General features: G+C 38.8%; 1 protein-coding gene across 1 annotated transcript; it reads right to left on the minus strand.

Annotated features, from left to right (window-relative positions):
• Positions 1–1,992: 1,992 nt before the first annotated feature.
• Positions 1,993–7,800, minus strand: LOC147335431 (putative high affinity immunoglobulin gamma Fc receptor IC). The gene is made up of 9 exons (XM_086286069.1): positions 7,737–7,800; positions 6,824–7,096; positions 6,288–6,570; positions 3,402–3,667; positions 2,773–2,892; positions 2,628–2,708; positions 2,418–2,468; positions 2,255–2,320; positions 1,993–2,123 (listed from the first exon to the last, which is right to left on the minus strand). The coding sequence occupies exons 1-9, from the start codon at positions 7,798–7,800 to the stop codon at positions 2,047–2,049; spliced, it is 1,281 nt and encodes a 426-aa protein (XP_086142195.1). The 3' UTR covers positions 1,993–2,046.
• Positions 7,801–11,971: the final 4,171 nt, after the last annotated feature.

Raw genomic sequence — 11,971 nt, forward strand, 5'->3', positions numbered from 1 at the left:
TTCCAATTAGTGTTGTACGATATAAAATGGCTGCTTAAGGTGCTTTTCTATTCTTTCTGAGCATTCAAAATGTTTTTAGATTCACATGCGTTCACACACTGTGGTGAAGCGTGTCGTAGGTGCCGTGCGGACGCACCTGCACGGCAGATGCCTCAGTTATCAAATCTAGATGCCTCAATTCCGCTTGCTGCTCTCAGAAATGTCTGCTGAGCACCATGACCTGCTATTGCACAATGATGTCAGGCGGCTGTCCAAAGGCAGGTCACTGGATCATGTCTGTGATCTCAAAGAGATCATAACTTTTCTCTGCAACAGCAGGCAAAAAAAACCAGACTTGAATCGCATAATGGACAACAGCTTCATGGCCGGTGTCTGCTTTCTGAACGACATATTCAAACACCTGAATGACCTCAATGTGGGACTACAAGGCAGAGGCAAAACTGTCACGGAACTTGTGGAACAGATGCGTGCATTCCAAGTCAAGCTGAACCTTTTCGCAGCTGACTTGAGCACAGGCCGGTAGCTGCATTTTCCAACACTCCGCAAACGTATCTCATCACCGGCACAAGTCACTGATGTGATGACTGATTTCATTGCGAGGTTGAAAGAGAACTTTTCTGGTTGATTAGATGGACTTGCTTTACCCACAGAGGTGATGAGTTTTTCCAGAGACCCATTTAGTGTTTCAACAGAAGGCGACTTGTCCGTCAGAGCAAAGGAGGCCGTCCTTCCACTGACGAGGGGAAGTTCATACTGGAACTTGTTGACATGCAGTCATCCTAACGAACCTGCACTGACATCTTATGAGCCAAAAGTTGGTGATATTGTTCAGAAAAAAAAGTCACTTCTCCCATTAATAATGTCAGGGTAACTGTAACTTACATATCAACATAATGTGGAATGTCTAACAGGCCATGACTAATTACAGGGGTTCATATAAAACAAAACTGTATTACCTCAGTGTGCAGTAGTAAATGTTGTATTCTTATGAGTTACTGCTCTGGGTTTGAGCACTGATAGCTTTGATAGGATTGACTGTTCTATTTTAATTCTGTTAAATGCACTTTAAGATGTGTCTGGGTCACCATAGTATTTTTTTTAAAGGGAACTTTCAAAATGCATTTCAATCTTGTTTGTTCAATCTAGCTTCTACCTGAGATATGTGTCACAAATGCTGCTGATAAGAATCATTTCAAGTAGTTTCCACTTTTAGCTGTCCCATTGACTAGATTATCTGTCATTCCACATCTGCTTTTGTATCTGCATTTCATCTCCTCCACCTGTTGGGCTTAAACCAGAATTGACTTTGTTTTAAATGACAATGAGTGCCTTTAAATAAATGTTCTCTTTTAGATTCATGCACAACACTGAACAGCTGTAACATGTACTCTCAGACAGACACACAACAACAACAACACACCTTATTTATATTGCACTTTTATTAACAATGTTACAAAGTGCTTCCCAGAAAGAAAATTATAATATATAAAAATAAAGGAAATTGTTAAAAAGATAACAATTGTGGTGATTGTGGCTCAAGAGTTGGAAGTTCGCCTTGTAATCGGAAGGTTGCTGGTTCGAGCCCCGGCTTGGACAGTCTCGGTCGTTGTGTCCTTGGGCAAGACACTTCACCCGTTGCCTACTGGTGGTGGTCAGAGGGCCCGGTGGCGCCAGTGTCTGGCAGCCTCGCCTCTGTCAATGCGCCCCAGGGTGGCTGTGGCTACAATGTAGCTTGCCATCACCAGTGTGTGAATGGGTGGGTGACTGGATGTGTAAAGCGCTTTGGGGTCCTTAGGGAATAATAAAGCGCTATACAAATACAGGCCATTTACCATAAAAAACAGATATACAGTACATTAAAGGCCATTAAAATTATTATCTAATGGGAGAGAAAAAAGCAAAACCCACTGAGAAATTCTTTCTGAAGCAAATATAAACTCAGACTATCAGGATTATTGCTTTGAATTCAAAATCTTCTCCTTTTCATTCAAAGTGACTTCGAGTTTTTAAGAGACTTTAAAGAGAAAAACAGCTAAAGAGCTGCTGTTAAGATTTTAGAGCTGTGGCTGAATTTGGATTAACATTATTGTAGTCAGAGCTCTCCTCTGGGTCACCACATCGCCCTGTTGAGATGATCAAATGAAAGCATTTCAAAACAAACTCCCTCTGTTTTGTCCACAAATGCATTTATTATCAGTGAGAATAATTACCAATGTATATTTTGCATTTCAAATCTCACATTTTGTGCACTCACTTGTCTTGTTAATGACTTCGAGCTGAATCACAGATGTGACATTGGTGTAATCACCTTCTGCTGGACCTGAAATAATAATCTGATTGACTTTAATGATAAACAGAGTTATTGTATAATCATCCAGCTTCCACAAGCTCTATATTAATGAAAGTGTAAATTTTACCATTTTCAGTGTTTTCACACCTTCTGACTGTCTCATAGACACAACGACCACCTGCAGGTCAGAGAAAATCAGTCACATCATGTCTGTGATACTAATTGAAACACAAATATTCTTGCAAATAACGTTTATATTAAAAGCTGCAGCAGATGTAATAAGTACAGTCTTGTTGCAAATAGGATCAGAATATTTAAAACTACATGACAAACTAACCATGAAGAAGAGAGGAGTACACTTGCTGCTGATCTTCACCTTTATTAAAATATACAATAATACTTTTACTTTTACATGAAGCTCATGATGCATTTGTGTCTTTGAATGATAAAGAGTTTGTAGTAAGTAAAGGAAAAGTGCTCACTGTTGGTCGTTGTGCAGCGATACAACAAGAGCAGGAGAATAATAATGAGAGAGACTCCACAAACCAGTCCAACCATCAACCACACAGGAGATGAAGAGCTGTCAGCTCCTGACACAGTTACTGTAACACAAACAATAAAGCTTAATTATATTTTATATTTCATAACATCAGTTTATAAAATATCTAGTTCATCTATTTTCTTTGACTAGAAATCACTTTGAATCAGCGTCTCCTATGACTTTACTCCGCACAATGAACACATCAACACAAGCCCAGTCTCTTAAATTTCCTCTGAAAATGTTGACTTCATTAAATCGGCTTTACAAACTTTTATTATATAAACATGTCAAACAGTCAAACAGAACTAATTGTGAATTTATGTTGATTTGGAGATTTGCTGAAAATGATTGTTTCACATTCATAATCCCACCTAGTCTCCCCTCCTTGGATCACATTCCTGACACTGATTCTCTAGACTCCACATTTTACATGACTATTCATGTTCAACCATTTCCAATAAGATCATTATTACAATGCCAAAGAGGTTACCATGAGATATAATGCTGTTTATCTTCATAGTAATCCGCAATCATCTATCTATTCAACATTGTTGCTGAATACAAACTCACCAGTTGTGTTAATGTGAACTTCTTGGCTGTCCTCTGTGTAGTAAACTGGGTTTCCTCTTCCTCCTCTGCACATGTAGAGTCCTTCCTGTGAGACATTGATTTGTCCATTTGATGGGGAGACAACATCCACTGTGGTATTATCTCTGTACCAGTAGTATTTCCATCCAGATGATGATGATGGGTTCACAGAGCAGGTCAGGGTCACACTGCCCCCTACTGGAACAGTTGTGTTATCAGCTCTCAGTTTGGCCTTTGGTTTATCTGCAGTTCAGTTTAGAAAAAGAACAAACAAATAAATGACTGAATCTAAATAATTTAAAAAAACTAGATGGAAATGGTGAACATGACCAAATTTTGATGACAAGATAAAATAAACTATAAACTCATTTTTATCAACACTGTGAAAGTTTTCTTAGCTGTATTTAAAAAAGTAATTTGTCATGGTCTGGTGATTCCCTGTTTATGAATGAATGAATGAAGTTCATATTTGTCACTTGCTGTTGCCTGCAGTCAAAATGGACCTCTTCCGACCATACATATATTACACAAACATCACATTACAGGTCAGTATAGGTAGCATTTAAGAAAAACAATGAAAATACACAACATCGGGGACAGGAGGAGAAAAAAAGGACTCTACTCAGACTGGGCTCCACTAGGAGAGCAGTCTGTGTGTGTCTGTGTCAGTTGCATGAGTATGTGTGTGTGTGTGTGTGTGTGTGTGTGTGTGTGTGTGTGTGTGTGTGTGTGTGTGTGTGTGTGTGTGTGTGTGTGTGTGTGTGCGCGCGCGCGCAGTCGGGAGAGTTGGAGGTACCAAATTTCCTTTTTTTTTTTTTTTTTTTTTGATTGCCTTCTTGCGAACGCCGTCTGTTTTCCACATTCTGCAACGGTAAAATACGACTTTGAGGCGGATATTTGTTTTACCAAATGGACAATTGCTGTTGACAAAACTCGCCTCATGGTTGACTCTTTTCCACAGAGGGGGGGTGCTTTAATAAACTTATTCGAAAATGAGCTTTTTTCCACTAAGACTTATTTTATTGGGAGATGTACGAAATTATTTACCGGGTTACAAGCAATGATAATATCGGCTGTTGACTCCTCAGCGTCATCATTTTCTATCTATTGAGAAAACCTATTGTAAAAGTATTGAAGAAAAAAACTCTTCCGCCGTCTCACTCCTCCTTGGTGTGTGTGTGTGTGTGTGTGTGTGTGTGTGTGTGTGTGTGTGTGTATGGCCTGGTAAATGGTAAATGGCCTGTATTTGTATAGCGCTTTACTTGGTCCCTATGGACCTCAAAGCGCTTTACACATCCAGTCATCCACCCATTCACACACACATTCACACACATTGGTGATGGCAAGCTACATTGTAGCCACAGCCACCCTGGGGCGCACTGACAGAGGCGAGGCTGCCGGACACTGGCGCCACTGGGCCCTCTGACCACCACCAGTAGGCAACGGGTGAAGTGTCTTACACCTGAGTGCTTCCTGAGAGCAAAACTTTGTAATGAGAAAAATTACTGTAGTAATGTGTCTGTAATAAACTGAGGCCATTTTCTGGTCTTTGGTTCGGCTTCTATGACCTGAATAAAGGTGCAGCATCTGGTGCTCATGAGGCCAAACATCTTTCCTGAAAATCTGCACAAACCTCAAACCAAAATACATAAAAAGAACTGGCGACAATTACAGAAGCATAGCCCCTGATAATTACAGTTCTTCATTTTAAACCCAAGCTTCAAATTTGACTCTATTTCCCAGAATGCAACACTGTGCTATTTTTAAAAAGAGACGTTTACTTCCAGTGGAAACACAAAGCCTTAATGTAGGGATAAAGGAAAATCTAAACAGCTTCCTAAGAAAGTCAAAACTCGATGGACAAAAGTTTTTCTATAGTAAAGAAACTTTTTTGTACAATTTGTAAACAGTAATCTGTATCCACATGTAAAACATGCATTAAAATATATTTATTTATATTTCACAGAGAATCCATTGTCTGTTATTTGGTTTTGTCATTATTTTTTATACAGAAGTCATAAATATCTATGTAGTTATTTTGTGTATTTATTTTGTATTTGAAAGCTTTTATTTTCTTTGTGACCTTTGACTTCCCACACATGTCATTTCCTGTAGTTTTGAAGGAGGCCCTGCTGGGGAGAGATGAGATTATGCTAATGATCCTGTTACAGAGGTTAAGCACAGTAAAAGTGCTAAATGGTTCTAATCTTTGTTGCTGTACTCATAGACACTGCCTTATACTGAGCAGGTGGCTGTTTGCTCTCCTTCCTGCTCTCTTTTTCAAAGCTGTGCATGTAGAAGCCCAATCACATGAAGTTGCTGAACTTAATTAATTTTCATTTAAACAGTGTTGGAGAATAAACTCGCCTCAGCAGGCAAAGCAACTGCTAACTCTGCTGCTGAGTTTGCAGCAACAGTGTGAGGCCAGACCAGCTACACACAGTGAAATGAAATGGCTTCTTTCTTTGGCCTTGATCCCCCAAATTTCATAAACTGTGTCCTGGTGGTTTTAATGTGACCTCACTGAAAGACAAACAGACTGAAGAACTGCTGGTATCACTGCTGTGATTGTGCTTTCTGCTCTCAGTGTGACTCTGACTCTGACTGGTACCAAACACAAGGTTATAATCTCACACAGGTAATCTGTCTTAGTTCAAAACTACACAACAGACGCAATTGATTTGTTATTTATTCATTAAAAATGTCATTCTTTATATTCTCCTTTAATGAATCATTGTGGAGTCACAGTGCACTCAGTTGTGAGTCTGTTTGCACAGTGAGTTTGTTGGAGGGTCTGAATTGTTTCTTGATGTCGAGTTTAAAACAGGAAACAGGAAACTTCAGTTTGAATCATAGACCAACTCACATGAAACTGTCAGTGTGAAGGCATCACTCCATCCTGTTAAGAGATAGTCACTGCTACCCCGACATCTGTAGTCTCCACTGTGGGACACTGAAACTCTGCTGATCCTGTATTCACTGGATGTTGGAGGGCTGTTTGTGTTGGGTGCTGTCCATTCATATTTCCACACCTTTCCTTCACCTCCCTGAATCTCACATCTGAGAGTGATTGTCTCACCAGTGAATATCTGAGACCAGGATGGCTGCAGCGTCACATCAGTCCTGTTGGAAACTTTCCACAGCAAAATTCCTCAATTAGGACACAAAAGGAATGAATTAACATTTTCATTTCAAATAAAAAACAGTATTATCAAATATTATAACCCCATTATTGTTTATTATTTATTAACTTTACAACAGTTTATATTATCAGAAATAACTTGGCAGGTTGGGGCCGTAAATCACTTTGTAACATAAGTTTTTGTCATAATATTATCCCCCTCTGATCTCCAAACTTTGGGGAATCCATGTTGTTTTATTTCTTATGACATTTTTAAACTCACCAGTTTCCTGAATGGTGACTGGATCACTTTCTACTATGAGTAAATTTGTCCCTTTTATACATCCTCTGCAGTTGTAGATGCCGCCTTTAGAGGTCACCAGTTCTCTCTTTGATTCACCAGCTACTGCGAACTTCTGGTTAGAGTTTAAACTGGGTTCTCTGAACCAGTCATATTCAAAGTCAGCAGAGTACTTCACATCACAGGTCAGTGTCACACTGCCCCCTGCTGGTATAGTTAATCTGTCTGCTGTCAGAGTGGCCTTCACTCCAAGGTCTGTAATTTAGAAAAAGATCAAAAGAATGAAATTGTTGCTCTGAATGTTTGATGCAAACTTAAATAATGTGAATCATCTTTTGCAGCCACACAATTCAACACACTGAACATCTACAGAGACTTTGGAGTGACGTGTTAAACAGCTTCTAATCAAAACACCAAATGAGGGATGAAGGTAACAAACTCTATGCTGAGCTCAGAGCAGCATTTGGTTACCATGTTCATGTTGGTTTTTCCTTTAATTTGTCATCTGTGTGGAGCTTTTGATAATTATCATATTTACAGCTTCATAAGGTAATCAAAAAAAAAAGCTGTATAATCCAGCATACAATCCAACAACATAACTCAGTGAGATAATCTGCACTACACACACTGTTGATATTTTCAGATCAGATAAACATGAAAAGAAAATCCACATGTATGAAGCCACAGCTCTTCAGTAAATATACAGTTTGTATCGTGGGTGTGTGTTTGAGTGCTCACACACTTAACATGGTTATATTAACATTTTAACCAATAATCTCAATGAAATGTTTGATTTATGATACAAAATATAACACAGACGAGCAAAACAGGAGAAGCTAAATACTAGTTAAGATCAACACGTATGATATAAATGGAAGAAAAAACTGTTTCTCACCTTCAGTGTTTCCATGTCTGACTGTACTGAGCACTAAAATAATGAATGAAACATCATCAGACATTATACAACTGACAAAATCACAATAAATATATAAACTGAGGCTTTTTAAATCTTCACATGGTACAGTTATCATCAAATTTATGTTTCTATTAGCTGTGAAACCGGCTGGAAACATGAAAAAAAACTAGTCTGCTGTGTTGAAGCTGTCAGGTAAACAGGTTAAAGCAGTGATACACTGTAATTGTCACCAGTGAGAAACATTTTCCTTCATCACTGCCATTCAAACAGTAAAGGTGTGTATTGTACTCACAGAATAACCCCAGCAAACAGAGCAAAGAGTGCCCCATCCTCACGTCCAGCCCTGCACGCTGATCTGCATCTAATCTCAAAGGTTTCAACTTTGCATTGATAAAGAGAAGCTGCACTTAATGTCGATAAGACCAGAGTTTATATTCAGCGCCTCCTTCTATCACCTCTCTGTGCTTCCTTCCTTTTATACAAACCTCAAACAGCTCCTGTAGCTTTGACCACAGCAGTCATGTGACGTGTTCATGTTCAAACTTTTTCTTGTTTTGTGATACACAAGTGTCTTTCAACCCTATTTAACAAAGTTTTTGCTTTTTTTTCTCAGTTAGTTTCTGTTTAAATTAATTTTATTTACTTTGCTTTACATATCCAAGAAACTCTGTTTTTGGAAAAAAAAGTACTGAAGTACCTTTCTTGTACTTAAAGTGCAAAAACTGAACAAAAACATACAGAAATGTAAGCTTGTTGTTAAACCTTCTCAAATTTTGGTTTTCAGTTATCAGTTTTGAATAATTTAACTTTGGTTTGATTTACAGATCTATTACATTGTTAATGAAGAATGATGATGTTGATTTTACTGAAAGGCTCAGCTTCTCCATCACAGACCAAACTCCTCCTGGATGGAGCAGCTTAATGTAACTGCAGAGTCCAGCAGACAGATAAATATGAGTGAAGCATAAAGGTTTGGTTACAAAACCATCATGTGTTACAAGTTACGATTTTGAGGGTAGAAATAGAAATTATTTTTATTTAATTCACACATAGATGCATTTTTACAGCACATCCATACAGAGACTGAAAGGCAGCTGCTTTCCAGTGTGAGAAACAAACTTTTCATATTTTCCCACAAAGATTTTATTTTCTTTATTGTGTCATCACCACAATGATGCTACTTTTGTCTGTTTTCACACACTGCCATGCATACTTTAATGTAGCATTGATAACTATTGCTATTATTTCAGTACAGGCAGGTCACATAAACATGTGTCATGCACACAAAGATCAAAGTGAAATTTCCACTGTGCTCTTTGTCTGAATTGCTTGTCTGAAAACTCTCTGCTGTGAGCTGATAACATAAAACTACACAACTGCTAAACTGAAGACTTCAGGCTGAAACCACAGGCTGCATTTCCTCCTTTCATGGTGATACAGCCACAAACCATGAGGTCAGCCAGTAGATAAATATAAACCTGTGACAGAATAGACAAGGACCACGGATCACACACACACACACACACACACACACACACACACACACACATACAGATGCATCGTAGCTGCACAGGAGGAATAAAATGTTGATCTGTATTGTCACATTTGCAGTTTGATGTGTTATTATTGTTTGGTATTGCTGCTTGAATGAAACAGTCACTTTACTGGTGTGAATTTATTGGAGTTTTATTTCAGCATTTTAAAAGTTTTAAATAAATTAAAAACATAAAACATTCGTAACGTGTAAAACCTTTCAAAAGATGAATTAAGAGACACAAACATGAGTCCAAAGCAACCTACACAGGTCCCTAACAGCTCAAAATGTTTTCACATCTTTAACTGAGGGTGTTGATTTTGACTGTACACTGTGTGTCCAGACACATGATGTCTGTGCTGCGAAGTAAAACAGAACGAGGGCTGTAACAGCAGCACAATAATCGCACACTCAGGGTAAACACATAAAAACACTTTCAGCATTAAAAAAATCTTTAATGACCTGAATCATTGCTGAGAAAAATTACATAAAAATACACAATAACATTAAGCTGTGAAGAGCTGCATGTGAAAACAATATTGGGCCGTTCACCTCTTCTGCTTCTCCTTCATTAGTGCCTGAAAACCAATATGAAGGCAGCACGGTGGCACGGTGGTTAGCACTGTTGCCGCACAGCAAGAAGGTCCTGAGTTCAATTCCACCATCAGGCCGGGGTCTTTCTGTGTGGAGTTTGCATGTTCTCCCCGTGTTTGCGTGGGTTCTCTCCGGGTACTCCGGCTTCCTCCCACCGTCCAAAGACATGCAGCTTGTGGGGGTAGGTTAATTGGATAATCCAAATTGCCACTAGGTGTGAATGTGCGAGTGAATGTGAGTGTGAATGGTTGTCTGTCCCTATGTGTTAGCCCTGCGACAGACTGGCGACCTGTCCAGGGTGTACCCTGCCTCTCGCCCTATGACAGCTGGGATAGGCTCCAGCGCCCCCCGCGACCCTGAAAAGGATAAGCGGAAGCGAATGGATGGATGAACCAATATGAAGGTGTTTTATTATCACCTACGCAGCTGAAATGGTAAATAAGACTCCTACACTTTCCTATAAACGTCACAGTTAATGAGACCTTTTCTTAATCTATAAATAACGTTTCTTTCTTTCTTGTTTCCCTGTTGTCTTCACTTGATCCACTTTGCTTCTGTCTGCCTCTGTGTCCCACCTTTACTGACATTTATTTAATAATTTTAGTGCTTTTACTTCAAGTTTATAGTGTCATCTCCACGCCCACCGTGTCTTGTTTAAGTGTCTATTTTGCCAAAGTGTCTGACATTTTATTTCCCTTAATATCCACATGTGCTGGAACACAAATGAGTCTGATTTAATGCCGTGCATGTTTCTCTGTTTTCACACAGGTGAAGTCAGCTGAAATGAAAGAAGTGTTGGAAAGTCTTTTCCTTCAGCACAGCACAGAGCAGGTATAAATAAATACTAATCTATAGGAGGAGTGTTGGTGACCACACTGGCACCCAGTGGGGCATCACTAGTGTTTAGATGCTGTTTTGTTTCTCCTCATCACTTGCTAGAAAGTAGGAGGTGTCTCTGCGCTAGTAGAGCAGTAATGTGCCTGTTGTACAATGTAAGTACAATGATAAGCTTAAATGAATGTTTTAGGTCTGATGTTTCTGAAATTCTTGTGAGATCAGTTAACCCTTTAAGACCTACCATAGAACCAAGTCCGCCAGAGCTTATATTATATTTTTACATGCTGTGGAGCCATTTTTGGGAGCATTTTAAGTTGCTATACATCAATACAACCATTATAGCCCAGATTTTAATAATATGTATTCATTAAGTGCATAGTAATTACATAAATTGCAAAAAAGTGCAAGAAACTACAAAAAAATCGTTTTTGCTTTTTTAACATATATTTGTAGTTAGAGAAATTTAAGAGGCTTATCCCTCAAAACTGTAAATACAAAAAAGTTGCACAAAATAGTTTCCCACCACAGGAAATTTATTTTGAGTGTCTTCATAGTTTTATTTTTGAAATACACCAATTTTTATACACTGCAGGAAAAACGAAAATAAATATTATACTGCAAATTTGCAAAAAAGCAGCATATGCATCAAAATAAACTATTTCCAGCAGTGCAATATGAGTCCTAAGCATCCCAGAAACGACACAGAAAGTCATAAAGTCAAAGATAACTTTTAAAAAGAGCAGTATAGGCCCTGAGGCCCTGATGGTAAAAAAGACTACATTTCCGCGAAAATGACGTCACTTCCGGTTTCGGGCAGGTAATGGCGGAAATGCAAAAGTTCGCGCTGACATCTATTCCAACGTAGGAAGTGTTATGAACAGCTGATCGGATCGGCAAAGCGTGTTTCTGGAATATTATGTTTTTGTTGCTGCAAGCGCTTTTTATGCAGGTTTTGCAAAGCTTTATGTGGAAGGAAACCGTGACCTAGGACAAGCTGATGGCATCAGATGTAAGTACAACTCCTCTGGTTTCATATGCAAAAAAAATTTTTGCGCTAGCTTACGTGGTTGCAGTGCTACTGGGATTTAAAAATAGTTACGCAAAACAGAGCGTGCCCGCTCCGATCGGCTGTAAAGGGTTAATGATGTAAATGGAGTGGAGTGCAAAATTATAATACTGCGACTTCTCTGAGTCGTGCTGACCATGATTGATGCAGAGCTCTGTGATGTTCTGTCTCCATCTTTCATAT

The sequence above is a fragment of the Aulonocara sp. 'chitande type north' Nkhata Bay genome, linkage group LG3 (assembly GCF_057382095.1).
Source record: "Aulonocara sp. 'chitande type north' Nkhata Bay isolate Kocher_YH1m ecotype deep benthic linkage group LG3, A_spYH_male_GT1.1, whole genome shotgun sequence".
In the NCBI taxonomy this organism is placed as follows: Eukaryota; Metazoa; Chordata; class Actinopteri; order Cichliformes; family Cichlidae; genus Aulonocara; species Aulonocara sp. 'chitande type north' Nkhata Bay.